At 38.0% G+C, this 18,830-nt stretch overlaps 1 protein-coding gene and 1 long non-coding RNA gene across 11 annotated transcripts in view; one reads left to right on the forward strand and one right to left on the reverse strand.

Annotated features, from left to right (window-relative positions):
* Positions 1-11,475, reverse strand: part of DPH6 (diphthamine biosynthesis 6) — a 456,227-nt gene extending 444,752 nt beyond the window's left edge. For 4 of the 10 annotated variants that reach the window (XM_027083814.1, XM_027083816.1, XM_027083819.1 and 1 more), the window contains exons 1-2: positions 10,755-10,862; positions 7,423-7,517 (exon numbers count right to left, since the gene is read on the reverse strand). In XM_027083814.1, the coding sequence (XP_026939615.1) occupies positions 7,423-7,517; positions 10,755-10,795 (136 nt within the window). In that variant the 5' untranslated portion in view covers positions 10,796-10,862. Of the gene's footprint in view, positions 1-7,422; positions 7,518-10,754; positions 10,863-11,255; positions 11,381-11,425 lie in introns of those variants that run through there. The other 6 variants (XM_027083820.1, XM_027083821.1, XM_027083817.1 and 3 more) reach the window with 5 other exon arrangements.
* The window catches only part of LOC113607984 (uncharacterized), a 39,648-nt gene continuing 31,684 nt past the window's right edge, over positions 10,867-18,830 (forward strand). The window contains exon 1 of the long non-coding RNA XR_003428167.1: positions 10,867-11,088. This is a non-coding gene — a long non-coding RNA (uncharacterized LOC113607984). The remainder of the gene's footprint in view (positions 11,089-18,830) is intronic.

An 18,830-nucleotide genomic window follows, 5' to 3' on the forward strand; every position in this document is an offset into this window, starting at 1 on the left:
AAAATGAACAGACCAACCCCAGCACTGAAATTGAAACTGTGATTAAAAATCTTACAAAAAACAAAAGCCCAAGGCCAGATGGCTTCACAGGCGAATTCTATCAAACATTTAGAGAAGAGCTAACATCCTTCTCAAACTCTTCGAAAATACAGCAGAGGGAGGAACACTCCCAAACTCATTCTACGAGGCCACCATCACCCTGATACCAAAACCAGACATGGATATCACAAAGAAAGAAAACTACAGGCCAATATCACTGATGAACATAGATGCAAAAATCCTCAACAAAATACTAGCAAACAGAATCCAACAGCAAACTAAACGGATCATACACCATGATCAAGTGGGGTTTATTCCAGGAATGCAAGGATTCTTCAATATACACAAATCAATCAACGTGATACACCATATTAACAAATTGAAGGAGAAAAACCATACGGTCATCTCAATAGATGAAGAGAAAACTTTCGACAAAATTCAACACCCATTTATGATAAAAACCCTGCAGAAAGTAGGCATAGAGGGAACTTTCCTCAACATAATAAAGGCCATGTATGACAAACCCACAGCCAACATTATCCTCAATGGTGAAAAATTGAAAGCATTTCAACTAAGATCAGGAACAAGACAAGGTTGCCCACTCTCACCACTCTTATTCAACATAGTTTTGGAAGTTTCAGCCACAGCAATCAGAGGAGAAAAGGAAATAAAAGGAATCCAAATTGGAAAAGAAGTAAAGCTGTCACTGTTTGCAGGTGACATGATACTATACATAGAGAATCCTAAAGATGCTATCAGAAAACTACTAGAGCTAATCAGTGAATTTGGTAAAGTAGCAGGATACAAAATTAATGCACAGAAATCTCTGGCATTCCTATACCCTAATGATGAAAAATCTGAAAGTGAAATCAAGAAAACACTCCCATTTACCATTGCAACAAAAAGAATCAAATATCTAGGAATAAACCTACCTAAGGAGACAAAAGACCTGTACGCAGAAAATTATAAGACACTGATGAAAGAAATTAAAGATGATACAAATAGATGGAGAGATATACCATGTCCTTGGATTGGAAGAATCAACATTGTGAAAATGACTCTACTACCCAAAGCAATCTACAGATTCAATGCAATCCCTATCAAACTACCAGTGGTATTTTTCACAGAACTGGAACAAAAAATTTCACAATTTGTATGGAAACACAAAAGACCCCGAATAGCCAAAGCAATCTTGAGAACGAAAACGGAGCTGGAGGAATCAGGCTTCCTGACTTCAGACTATATTACAAAGCTACAGTAATCAAGACTGTATGGTACTGGCACAAAAACAGAAAGATAGATCAATGGAACAGGATAGAAAGCCCAGAGATAAACCCACGCACATATGGTCACGTTATCTTAGATAAAGGAGGCAGGAATGTACAGTGGAGAAAGGACAGCCTCTTCAATAAGTGGTGCTGGGAAAACTGGACAGGTACATGTAAAAGAATGAGATTAGAACACTCCCTAACACCATACACAAAAATAAGCTCAAAATGGATTAAAGAACTAAATGTATGGCCAGAAACTATCAAACTCTTAGAGGAAAACATAGGCAGAACACTCTATGACATAAATCACAGCAAGATCCTTTTTGACTCACCTACTAGAGAAATGGAAATAAAAACAAAAATAAACAAATGGGACCTAATGAAACTTCAAAGCTTTTGCACAGCAAAGAAACCATAAACAAGACCAAAAGACAACCCTCAGAATGAGAGAAAATATTTGCAAATGAAGCAACTGACAAAGGATTAATCTCCAAGATTTACAAGCAGCTCATGCAGCTCAATAACAAAAGAACAAACAACCCAATCCAAAAATGGGCAGAAGACCGAAACAGACATTTCTCCAAAGAAGATACACAGACTGCCAACAAACACATGAAAGAATGCTCAACATCATTAATCATTAGAGAAATGCACATTAAAACTACAATGAGATATCATCTCACACCAGTCAGAATGGCCATCATCAAAAAATCTAGAAACAATAAATGCTGGAGAGGATGTGGAGAAAAGGGAACACTCTTGCACTGCTGTTGGGAATGTGAATTGGTACAGCCACTGTGGAGAACAGTATGGAGGTTCCTTAAAAAACTACAAATAGAACTACCATATGACCCAGCAATCCCACTACTGGGTATATACCCTGAGAAAACCATAATTCAAAAAGAGTCATGTACCAAAATGTTCACTGCAGCTCTATTTACAACAGCCAAGAGATGGAAACAACCTACGTGTCCATCATCGGATGAATGGATAAAGAAGATATGGCACATATATACAACGGAATATTACTGAGCCTTAAAAAGAAACAAAATCGAGTTATTTGTAGTGAGGTGGATGGACTTAGAGTCTGTCATACAGAGCGAAGTAAGTCAGAAAGAGAAAGACAAGTACCATATGCTAACACATATATATGGAATCTAAGGAAAAAAATGTCATGAAGAACCTAGGGGTAAGACAGGAATAAAAACACAGACCTACTAGAGAATGGACTTGAGGATATGGGGAGGGGGAAGGGTGAGCTGTGACAAAGCGAGAGAGAGGCATGGACATATATCCACTACCAAACGTAAGGTAGATAGCTAGTGGGAAGCAGCCGCATAGCACAGGGAGATCAGCTTGGTGCTTTGTGACCACCTAGAGGGGTAGGATAAGGAGGGTCGGAGGGAGGGAGATGCAAGAGGGAAGAGATATGGGAACATAAGTATATGTATAACTGATTCACTTTGTTATAAAGCAGAAACTAACACACCATTGTAAAGCAATTATACTCCAATAAAGATGTAAAAAAAAAAAACATACTTAGTTAATAATTGACAAATATTTGTAAGAAAAAGATTTAGATGCTCTTGATATATTCTATATTCTTAATTCAATAAAACATATAAACATATATAAATTCAGTATTGTTAGAGCAGTTACAAATGTGTATAGAAACATAACTTAAGCTAATAAGTAACACAATCACTGGTTGTCACAAGATTCCAAAAATATCAATATGAGTAAAATATTCAAAACAGATGAGTCACATCACACTTTTTGGTGATATAAATAAGCTTAGAAATATATTGGAATATGCTTTCTGATTTCTTCACACTCTTTTTTTTAGAAAAATAATCATGAATATACACAAAGATTATTTGCAAAGATGTTCATCACAGCATTGTTTATAACTGATTAAAATGATAGTATATTCACATAATAAAATACTATGCAGCCATTAATATAATTATGAAGAGGACTATTTTCTAAAGTATGTTCTGCAGAATAGAAATTCCATGAGATATTAATAGGTATTGGATGAAAAAAAAGGACTCTGTGGTCAAATCAATTTATAAAAAATGAGGATAAACCATATTAAACAGGTGTTTTAACTGCAGTTCTTCCTAGGCTAATCTGCTTTAAGGTGCTCTAACAAGGGGAGAGTGTATGAATTATCTCTCAAAGTTATCTATCCACAGAACACTTATATTTTCATAGGGTATTTGTGTTCCAAAGACAATATCTAGAAAATGCTATGGTAGCATACTACTTAATGACAGGGAAAATGTTCACAATACATTATTACGTTCTCAAAAAGTTACAAAACAATGTTTGACATATATGTTTCTACATGCATATATGCCAAGCAGGTCTAGGATTTCCACTGAATGTGAAAGAATTCTATCAAAAGGCATGAAAAATGATATTGTAAGGGTCCTTCAATAATCAAAACTGCCATCATATGCTATCAGATTTTGGCTCACTAGATTTCTGAACCCACAGAACAGACTGGCTTTCATGTACTCACATTATTATTATAAATCTGTCTAGTCCTGGTCCCAGTAGGAAGGAGAGATATAGCCAAAGTTACCTAAAAACCTTTCAGATTACCTTCATCTCAAGTTTTAAGTAGATCTTTAAATGTATTAGTTTTAAAGGCAATTAATACAGTCGAATTAATATATTTAAATAACTTTGAGCTACTTAGCAAGAAACTTCCTGATGTTGGCCTAATAATTAAAAACACTTTACTGACTTCAAAAACCTAGAAGACAATTTTCCTTTAAGGCTCCATTTAGTCCCAACCACAATGTAACTTTTATTAATGGAAGCTACATAGCAACAATGGTATGAGAGCAAATAAAACCAAAAGGCTCCACTGTTGCCTGAAGCACCTCAATTAATACGCCACAAAAGTTCCTACTACAAATTTAAAGAGATGGCTTTGTGAATTTTATGACAAGTTCACATTTATCCCCATTGATGGGGATAAAGTCTTTTCCAGACTACCCACTGAAAACTCAGGGCTGTGAATTTACTTTAACCAACTTTGTACTGGAGTCATCTCTACCAGTTATTCCTCATTAAGATTCCTTTTACATGGTTGGGGGAAAAAGTCAATGATTCATTCAATAATCACCAACTTCCTGCTGACTTTAAATCACGATTAGCTAAACCCTCTCCATCCAGCAACCCACAGCCATCTATTCTCTTCCATTACAATGAGAGTTGCAGCTGATTTTTTCCAGCTTTTACTTTGTAATATTCCAATTCCATTTACTACTAAATTTTTTCTCACTAACAATATTCTAAATAAATAGCTCCATTCCACATGAGGCGTAATTTAAAGATATACTTTGCGTGTCATCTTACCACTCTGCTAGTGAACCCTGAGCACATGGAAGGTTATAAAGACAGTCCTTAACTTGGTTAAGGTTAGGATTTTTGGTTAAATGGTTAAATGCAGGATTTTTCAACTTTACGATGGTACAAAAGCTATATGCATTCAGTAAAAACTGTACTTCGACTTTTGAATTCTCATCTTTTCCCAGGCTAGTGATATGTGGTCGATACCCTGTGTGATGCCCAGCAGAGCCACAGCCCCCAGTCACTCACACGATCACAAGGGTTAACAACCAATACACTTAGAAACATTCTGTATCCATACAACCATTCTGTTTTTCACTTCCACACACTACAGAATTCAATAAACTACATAAGATATTCAATACTTTATTATAAAATACGCTTTGTGTTAGATGATTTTGCCCAGTGGTAGTTCTAAGCACAGTTAAGGTAGGCTAGACTAAGCTATGATGATCAGTAGGTTAGGTGTATTAAATGAATTTTTGACAGGATATTTTCAACTTATGTATTTCAACATAACCATACTGTAAGTCAAGGAAGCTCTGTACGTTAATGATTCAGTACAAGGTAACTGTAATAATTCATATAGAAAAGCTGAAGATAGAAACTCCAGGGAATGAAATTATATCATGTACGTATTATATATTATATAATACAATCTGCTTTTTAAATACCAACACCTCTAAAGATAGAAAGCTTAAAAAACTCACTTGCCTGACTGGCCACAAGGGATAAGAAAATTCTTTCCTTTGGTAACAGAACACAACCTGCAAGGAAATTCTGCTTCTTCTTTTATAATATAGAAGTTATAGTGTAGTTCCCACTCACCCTTAGTCAAAGAATTTTCTCTTTATTATTTAAAGTCAGAAATAGGAGGTTATTTTCTAAACATATCACTTTGAAAAAGCTATTATCATTAATCATCAAAAGCCCAGTACAAAATCCTAAAGTGTATGTTTATCCCTGACCCGCTACAGGACCTCCACGGGACCTGTTCTATTTCTTCCTATAAAATATTTCTAATCTCTATCTTCCCCACTTTACTTCCAGCATTACTTGGGTCTCAATCAGAGAAGGAAAGAAAATGCAAATATCTGACTGAAATAACTGCTCGCTCTTGCAGAGCTAATTCTAGTTAGTTCATTATTCATTTGTCCACCAATAAACCTTGAGTGAATGCTTATCAGAGGCACAGAGCTGTCCCAAGTGCTGAGGAACAATTAAAGGAACACAAAAGATATGACCTCTCCTCTCAAGAAGCTTACAAACAACCTATTTGGGCATAAAGAAAAAAAAAAAGACAAAATAAATAGAAAACAACTGTAAAATGATATAAGAACAAAAATTCAATATACTGGCAGCACTGAGGAAGGAAGGAAGGAAGGAAGGAAGGAAGAAGGAAGGGAGGGAGGGAGGGAGGGAGGAAGGCAGGAAGGAAGGGAGGAAGGAAGGAAATATTTAGTGCTAAATCCAGATTCAACTAAATTTAGTGGGTGCCTATTTCATGCCAGGAACTATAATTAGGGTTTTCACTAATAATTCATCCTAAAATAATAGTAGAGCAAAAGCATGGAATCTTGAAAGAAGTTGAGTAAAGGGGATGATAAAAAGATCTTACTATAAAAGTAGTAATAGAGTTAGACAAGTGTTAATCTCACCCTATTACATTTTAGCAGTTAATATCTATGGTTGTATGAGTATAATAAAAGAGTATAAAAAGCAAATCACTGAACATTTTTCTCTTTTTAAAAGTCTGATTGGGAAAAAAAAATTATAATTACGTGTGGTGATGGATGTTAAGTAAACTTATTGTGGTAATCATTTCACTATATATATATATATATATATATATGCACACACACACCAAATCATTATGTTATACACCTAAAACGAATACAGTGTTATACATCAATTACATCTCAATTAAAAAAAGATATTGTTGCTGTTTGAACTGTGTCGCTCCCAAATTCTTGTATTAAAGTCCTAACACCTAATACCTCAAAATGTGACCTTACTTGGGAATAGGGTCATTGCAGATGTAATTAGTTAAGATGAGGTCATTAGGGTAAGGCCTTTACCCAGTATGATTGGTGTCCTTATTAAAAGAGGAAATCTGGACACTGACATGGACACAGAGAAAAAAACAGTTCTAAATGGGGAAATTCATTGGAGAAAAACCAAAAAAAGTAGCTAAAATAAGGTCTATGGATTATTTGTAGATGTCCTTATTACTACAGACAAATAAAAAGTAGAAATACATTGCTCTACGGCTCTCTCAAGTCTCACACATTTAGCTTACATCTAAGGTGGCTAAACTAGATGCTTTTAATTACAAAATTCATATATTATCATTTATTAATCTATGTCTTACTTCCCAAGCTCCAAGAAGCTGTATCTTATTTAACTGTGCATTGCCAACAACACTTGGAAAAGTGTTGTAGTGGAACAGCAGTGCACTCTGAAGTAAGAGGATTCAAGTCTCAGCTCTGCAAGTTTATCCTAGCTATTTCACCTTGGACAAATTTATAAAACTCTAAGCTTCAGTATCTTTGTCTAATAAAACTTTCTAGTTCTTGTGAGGAGTAAAGGATATGTAATTGAAAATACTTAGCATAGAACATAGCAGATAACCAGTGCTAAAGATATATGAGTTCCTTTTATTGTTTGCATACTGCATACAATAGAATGCGATTATGAGGTTGGAGTTTCAGTCATTTAGAGAATTTTCTGATAGTTATACACTTACCTTGGTTTTCAGGTGGTCTTAGATTTGCTAAAGCAACAATCTGATGCCCAGCAGCAATGCACTGCATCATATTATAACAGCTGTCCTTCCCACCACTAAAAAATAAAGAAAGAAATAGATGAGACAAATATCAGGTTACTGACCATTATCTGACATAGACTCATTATAGAAATAGAACACATTTTTTCAGCTTTTCAGAATATTTGAGGGACTATTTTACATTAGTTTGCAAAAAACACATGTAATTTCCATAGCATACACAACTGATCAAACGAATCTGATTATCTTAGACTGCTACTCACAAGGGCTTATGAAATTATATGCCATTATAACAAAGACTATGCTAAACAAAAAATGGCAACTCTTTGGTTTGTGATAGTGGCTTTGCTTAATATAAAGTGTTTTGCAAATAAAATATGATTTAATTTTACATTTCAGTTAAACTATTATATATACTTCTCAGATGAAATTTTCTATGAGAAAGCAGAAAAAAACATGTTCTGTTCCACTTTAAGAACTCTAACAACGGTCACCATCACCAATTAAAGGATCAAATTAAAGATCTGAGATCCTATCAAATGACAAAGTTTGATGTACTTGGTGGGTTCAAATTCTGTAGAGGTTGAAAGCAAAATGCTGAATTACACTGATAAAGTTAAACAGCAGTACTATCAGTACTTCATCTTTCAGCCATCACTACATATGATGGCAGGACAAGGCCTGAGTCATAAATCTAATAAACAGATTTACAGGAAATTCTAAATTCTGGTACCAAATCTACCTACCTAGCAAATAACTTATTCAAGACCAATAGTCATTCATCTATAACAAGGTTGAATGGCAACCTTTATAATATTTCAGGTTAGTACTCTCTTGCATGTTTCTTCCTTTCTTTTATCTTTGTCTCTCTTCGTTTTATTCCTGTTTCCCTTCATTCTAATCTCTGCTAAGATCTGCAAATGTACCCCCAGATAATGTTTAGACCTATTTATAAGCAAAGAAACCAAGAGACTGATTATCCTAGAAGTTGGACCTTTTGCCTTTTATTTTAGTTCCCAGCATTTGTCAGCCTCTACCATATTCTGATCAGTAACAACTGTCATTCCAGAACTTCTCAAGGGGAGAGAGATTGCAAGGGGCAAAGTGAAGTTACACATCATGCTCTCTCCCCTCAGCTTCTGATGTTTCCCCCAAGTACCTTTTTCACAACTTCTCCTATTGAACCTGTTTTATTTCCCCAGGACAAGATGATCTAATTCTTGAAAATATTTAGAAGATTAAAGGGTATATATCCACAATCAGAACTTGTCCTTTTATTTTAAAATATGCTAAGATTTCAAATATGATTTTAAAATAGTATTTCCCAAATTGTGTTCTGTGGAACACTAGTGTCCGACAAATACTCTAACAACAAAAGGTTTCAAAGGTCAAATTAAGTTTGGAAAATGCTGAGTACCTTACTCACTTCTTAGAACATCACAAAGTACATCAGCATATGTTAGGGAAGACATCCTTCACAAGATCAGAATTTCAGTTCCCAATTCTGGAACACCAAACTAAGTTACTCAATGTGCTTGGGTTCACATGCTTCATTATAAAATTAGAGAATGGTCTAACTAATCCTCAAGGTGTCATTCAACTGTAAAATTCAATGATGCAATCTTTTGTGTATTAGGAAAATATGCTCTTCATGGTCCAAAGATAATGTAAGAATCTTGGTTTCACTTATTCCCTAGAACACACACACATATCCCATCTCTTAGTGCACACACTAAATATATTTATTGCAAGCAGATTCACTGTATTAAGTTTAAAACCAAATACATTCAAGTGTATATGCATACAAATTATATATGTATTATGTATGCATTCATATTTGTATGTACATATTATGTTCTGTACTCCTACTTATGTCTTTCAACATTTATACAGATCTTACATTTTAGCAACGATTTTCCAACATTGCCTTTTTTAAAAGTAATTTGCTTTTTTATTATAAAAGTAACATGTGCACATTACAGAATATCTAGTGTAATGGATTATACCAATCTTCTCTCTTTCCCTTCAACATTTCTGAGACTTTAGTTAAGTGTCTCACTTTAATGGTTAAACTTTGGTAAACTGCATGTGGATATGAATTACTCATTTCTTGGACTGCTTTTTGTTCTTACTTATCTAGATCAAATGAAGTCCATAATGTTGGAAGCTTAATCACATTGTTTATAGAAGAAATTCATTGGAAAAAAAAATTATTTTGGCATTATAGTCCAGTATCCTAACAATGGCATTGAAGTAAAAGATGTTATATCGAGTCCTTAATAGGTCATACTATTGTCAGCCAGTATTAATTTCGTAGGTCACTGAACAAAAACTTTCATGAAATCGTCAATGGGCTTCGCATGGTTGCCCTCTATTCATCTCACTCTATACAGATCCAAAACTCATCAAACAAATGTTCAAGTAGTCTAAACTCCCTTTTGCATTTTGTTGTTTTTTCCCTTTTGCTTCAGTTTACAGATTGAGTATGGAGACATTTAAGCTGACCAATCTTTGGTCGTCATAGGACTTAATTTAGACACCTAAATACATGATGGGTTATTAGATTTCAAACTCCTTTTGGAATATGGAGTATGTTACCGTAAGGTCACTTTTCCAAAAGCAATCATGAGTGTTCAAAGCAATGGCAACTGGATCTAAGATAAAACAGGATAATTCCATCTCTATCCTTGAGCACCAAAGTAAAACACATCTATGCCATAAACAGTCCAGTCACTAATGGGACGGCAGGCGAGGGAGAGGTGGTCTTTGCGGGAGGGGGCGGGGCTGGTAACAACGTAGGGAACCAGGCAGGGCCGGAGGACCGGCAGAAAGACTGAAGGGAACTACAAAAGAGGATGAAAAATGAGAGAAAAGGGTGGGAGAGACTCAGTAAGTGGCGTCAAGCAGTGCCCCTCAAACTTCACAGCCCATTACAGTTTTTGAGAATCCGACCCCGAGTCGCGTCTGAGTAATTTAAACAGCCCTCGGGCGGTGAGACCCAGACATCAGTAGTTTTAAAGTGAAACCAATCTGAACCCAAGTTTGGGGCCCAGAAGACCAGGGAGGAGGTGACGGAGAGAAAGGAGGAGCGCCAGCCCGGGACCGGGGACCAGCCAGGCCGGGTAGTAGCCCGAAGGCTCCGCCTCTTCCTGCTACCGGGAGGAGCCGCCGAGCCCCCGATACACGGCTTCTGCGGGGACACCGTCAGTTCGGCGGCGGCGGCAGCTCCTGCTACTCAGCAGAAAGGGACTGGAGGCAGGAAGGGAGGAGGAAGGCGGCACCGGGGCGGTTACCTGATCAGAGCCGCGACCCTCATGCTGGGCGCAGTGCGCATGCGTGCGGCGGGCGCGGGCCGACGCCTCCGTGACGTGCGCAGGTCCTCGCCCGGGTGTTCGTTCCGCCGCCTGTCAGGGGACCGGTGCTGCGGCCCCTGCGGCCGCCCACGGGGCACCTGGACGCGGAGTACGCGCCACCTTGGCGCCTAGTCCCTGAGGCACGGAGGTCCCGGCTCGGAAAAGAACGCTGTTTAGGCGCGGCCTAACCACCTAAGTGAGGGCACTGAAGCTGCCTGGGGAAGGGCAAGGCCCGCGTCGCCGCGCTCGGGCTCGGAGCCCTGGATTTGTTTGGGTAGGAGAATGTTCAAAGTCCTTTATGCCGCCCATTGAAACACTTGTGGACATGCAAAGGGAAAACAAGTTGGTCTTTATTTCCTCAGCCAGCCACCCACCCCTTCCCCAGAAAGAGCTGCACCCTTTAGTTTTTTAGCTTTTGTCTCCTCAGTGCTTCCAACTTACCTCTGGGGCCACTCCTAGGACTGCTAGGCTCCCTGTGGTTTGGGCCCTTTGTGTAATAAAGAAGCTTAGAAGCTGATTAAGGCTCATCACCAAAGAGCAGTGTCCTTGCAGAAAGAAAATCTAATTTCTAAATTTATTCACCAAGTATTTATTGAGTGCCTTTTATTTACCTGGCGCTGTTTTAGGCTCTTGGGATACGTCCGTGAATAAAACAATCACCTCCTGTGGGAGATTGCCGGGTGTGCTTTGCAAGGATAGAGCGGCAAAATCAAACAAAAAAACCCACCAATCACCTCCCTCCTGGAGTTTACATGGGGGTGGGGAAAGCAGACAGTATACTGCCAAAAGGTTCCATAGCATGTTGAAACATGTTAAGTGCTATGAAAAAGAATAGAGCTTGAGAGGAATCAGGAAGGAGGTTGTTGGCCTGTTGGGAACAGGCCCAACTGGTCTGCGGCCTTTTGGGAACTGGGCTGTACAGCGGGAGGTGAGCAGTGGGTGGGAGAGCCAGCCAGCAGAGCAAAGCTCCATCTGCCACTCCCCTGTTGCTCCCATTACCGCCTGAGCCATCCCCCCACCCCCAATCCGTGGAAAAATTGTCTTCCACAAAAACCAGTCCCTGGTGCCAAAAAGGTTGGGGACCGCTGCTCTAGGCAGAAGAAAAAAACCAGAACCGAGACCCTAGATGCGTTATGTGTTTGTGGAAAAACAAGTTTGGCCAGTGTGGCTGACACCTCAGAGTAGTGGGAGATGAGGTTCCAGTGATGGAGGGAGGGAGATCATATAGGTGTTATTGATACCAACCATGGTTCTTGACCTTGCCCAATCAATAGAAGGTGACAAGAGGCCAGACAAGAAATTCAGGCAAGCAGGGAGGAGCAAAAACAGGTAATAGTTTCCCTTGATAACAAGTAACAGTTTCCCTTGCTCGCTCCCCGAGGGGGTGGGGGGCAACTGGTTCCTTATATGGGGTGAGGGTAGGGGGGTGTCCAGGGGTTGGCTCGGAGTGGTGGCTTAGGTGGTTTGCCCACCCCTTTGGTGGTGGTGCGTGCAGGAGGCATGCACAGCACCCTGCTTTTGCTCCTGACACCCTGTTTTTGCTCCCAGCTCTTTTTTTGGTCTTTTTGTATCTTGTTTTGTATAATTTGCCCCAACTGAGCATGCACACAGTTATTTTTAGTCCCTTATAGTTTCTTTGTATTTTGTTGCTCAAGGAGCTGTTTGTCCATGTGAAAGTACTGCAGCAAAGTGTACCACATCCCAGGTCCCAGGCTGTCTTATTATTACCAACCCTTTCAAGTTGGGCTCCAGCAAGGGTCCTCCTGCCTGGTTCGTTCAGAAGCAAAGCAAAGCTTTATTCTTTGGTCAAAGAACGGAGAGGTGTGAGTTCTCGCTCTAGAAGACAAGCTCTCCCCAACAGGCCATGGGCAGGGCAGCTTTATGAGGTTCTTGTCAATAGGGTGGGGCACAGTTGTGTTCCTGGGGGCACTTTAGACTTAAGTGTTGGGTGCAGCATTTCTGCACAGGGTATGTTGTCCCCATCTTGAATTGAGGTGTTGTGTGCTAGGGCTTTTGCCCACAGCCCAGGCAATTTGGGCCTGATGAGAGTCTAGTTGGGGAGATAAGACAAGTGCATGAAACAAATATTCACAATACAAGAGGGCATATTTTGAAAGTAACAAGTTATGTAATGCATATGGCAAGAGTTCCATGAGTTGAATCCACAGGAAAAATTCTAGAAAAAAAAACAGGACTTGAATGATGGGCCGAAATGAACAGGAGGAATAGGTAGACCTTACAAACAAAGACAGATAAAGGAATTCAGAGCATGTCACTCCAAAAATGCCACTTTGGCATATTGATTGAGTTAAGGGCACTTGAGAAATAGCAGGTGCAATAAGGGCATTCTGAACTCTTTTTTATTTCTGAAAGCAGGAGATAAAAGCCCATTGTAAAAGGTGCCTTCTCTGTACTTAAGAGAAAAAAAGATATTCTCGTTGCCAGAGATGGGAAATGGGGAATCAAGGCCAAAAGAAATCTGTGCAAACAGAACTTGTCAAAAATATGGATTCTTATCTTCCTTTCGCTTCTCCATATAGTTTAGTTACTTTTCTACAATTACCTCTCTTGTTCAACCTACTATAAAAGCATGTAGGTTCTGCCATCTTTTGGGGGCTGGTGGGGAGGATCTTCATTCTGTTGTGAAGGCTCCCATGTCCGTGTAAGAAATTTTAGTAAAACTTGTATGTATTTTTTGCCAGTTAATCTGCCATAGGCGAGTTTAATTCTTAGCCAGAGAACCTAAGAGGGTAGAAGAGAATTTTTCCTCCCCTACAGGAATGAGTATGGTGTGTTCAGCAGTAGTGGGCAAACCTGCCTGATAAGTTGTAAGAGTATATAAGAGAGAAGGGAAAATAAGTTGGATGGATAAAATAATGCCAGATTATCCAGTGCCATGGAAAGCCAAAATGAGGAATTTCAACAACAGTATTTTTAAAGAAATGCTTTAATTTACTTTGAAACTAATATACTAATCCTGAATGTAGTAACATACTAATATTGAAACTTCACAAAGGACTTTTAAAAAGACTCACAAGTTAATAAGGAGAACTCATTTTTAAGTAGTCAATCCATTTGTTGATAAGTAATTTGCCCAAACTTCAAGAAAAGTTGGCTTAGCAGGACCCCTATATGCATAGCATTCTACATGGATAGTGTAAAGGTAGCTGCAGCCCAATCAATGTCAACAAGATAACAGATTTTATACCAGCATAGGCTAAAGTAATTCTTTTTATAATATATTGAAATGACTTGCCCAAGATTCGCCTTTCAAAGGCATTGTGAGCTCACTTCCTACAATCTCAAACTGTTATAAATGACTATGTATTCGTTTATAAAGCCAACAAAATAGGTGAATGGAAAATCAGCCTCAAAAAAATCTCAGTTCCTTGCCAGTTTACTTAGGGGAGACTCTTCATAGCCAAATAGTGTTGCTGGTAATAAAAAGTTGCAAGCTGTCACTGAATTCTGCTTCCTTGGCAGCACATCCTAAGGATGTACTGATTGATAAAGATTTAGATAATCAAATCAAAAACCCTATAGGTAGATAGTCCTCAGAGTTCTTGAGAGGATTTATCAATACAACTCAAGCCAGTGCATCTCTCTGAAGTCATGCCATACAGGGAATCATTGGAAGGTTTCCTGGTGAGGATTTAGGAAAAAAGGAATTAAGTGATTATTTGGAAGATTTAAGGGCATCGTTACATGAGTGTCTGATGCATTTATATTAATAATGACAACTTATACGGGCCAGGCACTCTCCTAAGTGTTTTAGGTGTAGTGATGTAACTATCGCAGCAAATATATGAAGTAGGATACATTGTTATTCCCATTTGCAGATGAGAAAACTGAGCACAAAGAAGTTAAATAAGCTGCCTGTTTTCGTCAGTTTGGACTGCTTTAACAAAATACCGTAGTGTAGGTGGCTTAAATAACAGACTTTCTTACAGTTCTGGAGGCTGGGAAGTCTGAGACAGAATGTCAGCATGGTCTGGTTCTGATGAGAGCTCTCTTCCTGGTCTGTGGATGGATGTACCTTCACGTGGTGGAGAGAGCATTTTCTTATAAGAGCACCAATCCCATTCACGGGGGTCCAATGTCATGACTTAATTACCTCCAAAAGACCCCACCTCCAAACAACGTCATATTGGGGATTAGAGCTTTAACATACGAATTTGGGAGTAACTCAAATATTCAGTCTGCAGCACTGCCTTGAATCCTAGACCTAATAAGTGGCAAAATCAAGATTCAAACCCAGGCAGCCTAGCTCTAAAGTCTATGCTCTTAACCACTGTACTATATCTGCAACTGAAAAGGCCAGCTTGTTATTTTGGCAAATATATACTATTTCCAAAATATATTTGGAAGGACATTGCCATCATTCACTTCCTGAATTTCCTTTTTCTATGCTTCCAAGCTGACCAATACTTTTTCTGAAAGACACAATTTTTTTTTTTAATTGGCGTATAGTTGCTTTACAATGTTGTGTTAGTTTCTGCCGTACAGGAAAGTGAATCAGCTTTATGCATACATACATCCCCTCTTTTTTGGATTTCCTTCCCATTTCGGTTACCACAGAGCATTGAGTAGAGTTCCCTGTGCTATACAGTCAGTTCTCATTAGTTATCTATTTTATACATAATGTATATATGTCAATCCCAATCTCCCAATCCATCCCACCTCCTCCCTTCCCTCCTTGGTATTCATACATTTGTTCTCTATGTCTGTGTCTCTATTTCTGCTTTGCAAATAAGTTCATCTATACCACTTTTATAGATTCCATATATATGCATTAATATATGATATTTGTTTTTCTCTTTCTGACTTACTTCACTCTGTATGACAGTCTCTAGGTCCATCCACGTCTCTGCAAATGGCACAATTTTGTTCCTTTCCATTGCATATATGTACTACATCTTCTTCATCCATTCCTCTGTTGATGGACACTTAGGTTGTTTCCATCTCTGGGCTGTTGTAAATAGAGCTGCAATGAATATTTTGGTACATGACTCTTTTTGAATTATAGTTTTCTCACGGTATATGCCCAGTAGTGGGATTGCTGGGTCGTATGGTAGTTCTATTTGTAGTTTTTTAAGGAACCTCCATACTGTTCTCCACAGTGGCTGTGGAGAACACACAATTTACATTCCTACCAACAGTGCAAGAGGGTACCCTTTTTTCCACACCCTCTCCAGCATTTATTGTTTCTAGATTTTTTGATGATGGCCATTCTGACTGGTGTGAGATGATATCTCATTGTAGTTTTGATTTGCATTTCTCTAATGATTAATGATGTTGAGCATTCTTTCATGTGTTTGTTGGCAGTCTGTATATCTTCTTTGGAGAAATGTCTGTTTCGGTCTTCTGCCCATTTTTGGATTGGGTTGTTTGTTCTTTTGTTATTGAGCTGCATGAGCTGCTTGTAAATCTTGGAGATTAATCCTTTGTCAGTTGCTTCATTTGCAAATATTTTCTCCCATTCTGAGCGTTGTCTTTTGGTCTTGTTTATGGTTTCCTTTGCTATGCAAAAGCTTTGAAGTTTCATTAGGTCCCATTTGTTTATTTTTGTTTTTATTTCCATTTCTCTAGGAGGTGAGTCAAAAAGAATCTTGCTGTGATTTATGTCATAGAGTGTTCTGCCTATGTTTTCCTCTAAGAGTTTGATAGTTTCTGGCCTTACATTTAGATCTTTAATCCATTTTGAGCTTATTTTTGTCTATGGTGTTAGGGAGTGATCTAATCTCATTCTTTTACATGTACCTGTCCAGTTTTCCCAGCACCACTTATTGAAGAGGCTGTTCTTTCTCCACTGTACATTTCTGCCTCCTTTATCAAAGGTAAGGTGACCATATGTGTGTGGGTTTATCTCTGGGCTTTCTATCCTGTTCCATTGATCTATATTTCTTTTTTTGTGCCAGTACCATACTTCTTGATTATTGCAGCTTTGTAATATAGTCTGAAGTCAGGGAGCCTGATTCCTCCAGCTCCGTTTTTCGTTCTCAAGATTGCTTTGGCTATTCGGGGACTTTTGTGCTTCCATAAAAATTGTGAAACTTTTTGTTCTAGTTCTGTGAAAAATACCACTGGTAGTTTGATAGGGATTGCATTGAATCTGTAGATTGCTTTGGGTAGTAGAGTCATTTTCACAATGTTGATTCTTCCAATCCAAGGACATGGTATATCTCTCCATCTATTTGTATCATCTTTAATTTCTTTCATCAGTGTCTTATAATTTTCTGCGTACAGGTCTTTTGTCTCCTTAGGTAGGTTTATTCCTAGATATTTGATTCTTTTTGTTGCAATGGTAAATGGGAGTGTTTTCTTGATTTCACTTTCAGATTTTTCATCATTAGTGTATAGGAATGCCAGAGATTTCTGTGCATTAATTTTGTATCCTGTTACTTTACCATATTCATTGATTAGCTCTAGTGGTTTTCTGGTAGCATCTTTAGGATTCTCTAAGTATAGTGTTATGTCATCTGCAAACAGTGAAAGCTTTACTTCTTCTTTTCCGATTTGGATTCCTTTTATTTCCTTTTCTCCTCTGATTGCTGTGGCTAAAATTTCCAAAACTATGTTGAATAAGAGTGGTGAGAGTGGGCAACCTTGTCTTGTTCCTGATCTTAGTGGAAATGCTTTCAGTTTTTCACCATTGAGGACGATGTTGGCTGTGGGTTTGTCATACATGGCCTTTATTATGTTGAGGAAATTTCCCTCCATGCCTACTTTCTGCAGCGTTTTTATCATAAATGGGTGTTGAATTTTGTCAAAAGTTTTCTCTGCATGTATTGAGATGATCATATGGTTTTTCTCCTTCAATTTGTTAATATGGTTTATCACATTGATTGATTTGTGTATATTGAAGAATCCTTGCATTCGTGGAATAAACCCCACTTGATCATGGTGTATGATCCTTTTAATGTGCTGTTGGATTCTGTTTGCTAGTATTTTGTTGAGGATTTTTGCATCTATGTTCATCAGTGATATTGGCCTGTAGTTTTTTTTCTTTGGGACATCCTTGTCTGGTTTTGGTATCAAGGTGATGGTGGCCTCATAGAATAAGTTTGGGAGTGTTCCTCCCTCTGCTATATTTTGGAAGTGTTTGAGAAGAATAGGTGTTAGCTCTTCTCTAAATGTTTGACAGAATTCGCCTGTGAAGCCATCTGGTGCTGGGCTTTTGTTTGTTGGAAGATTTTTAATCACAGTTTCAATTTCAGTGCTTGTGATTGGTCTGTTCATATATTCTATGTGTTCTGATTCTTGACAGGTTGTGCATTTCTAAGAATTTGTCCATTTCTTCCAGGTTGTCCAATTTATTGGTGTAGAGTTGCTTGTAGTAATCTCTCATGATCTTTTGTATTTCTGCAGTGTCAGTTGTTACTTCTCCTTTTTCATTTCTAATTCTATTGATTTGAGTCTTCTCCCTTTTTTTCTTGATGAGTCTGGCTAATGGTTTATCTATTTTGGTTATCTTCTCAAAGAACCAGCTTTTAGTTTTATTGATCTTTGCTATCCTTTCCTTCCGTTCTTTTTCATTTATTTCTGATCTGATTTTTATTATTTCTTTCCTTCTGCTAACTTTGGGGTTTTTTTGTTCTTTCTCTAATTGCTTTAGGTGCAAGGTTAGGTTGTTTATTCGAGATGTTTCCTGTTTCTTATGGTAGGATTGTATTGCTATAAACTTCCCTCTTAGAACTGCTTTTGCTGCATCCCATAGATTTTGGGTCATTGTGTCTCGGTTGTCATTTGTTTCTTGGTATTTTTTAATTTCATCTTTGATTTCTTCAGTCATCACTTCGTTATTATGTAGTGTATTGTTTAGCCTCCATGTGTTTGTATTTTTTACAGATCTTTTCCTGTAATTGATATCTAGTCTCATAGCATTGTGGTTGGAAAAGATACTTGATACAATTTCAATTTTCTTAAATTTACCAAGGCTTGATTTGTGACCCAAGATATCTATCCTGGAGAATATTCTATGAGCACTTGAGAAAAATGTGTATTCTGTTGTTTTTG

This window comes from Aethalodelphis obliquidens, unplaced genomic scaffold (genome assembly GCF_003676395.1).
Source record: "Aethalodelphis obliquidens isolate GAN/ISIS:26980383/991018 unplaced genomic scaffold, ASM367639v1 scaffold51, whole genome shotgun sequence".
In the NCBI taxonomy this organism is placed as follows: domain Eukaryota; kingdom Metazoa; phylum Chordata; class Mammalia; order Artiodactyla; family Delphinidae; genus Aethalodelphis; species Aethalodelphis obliquidens.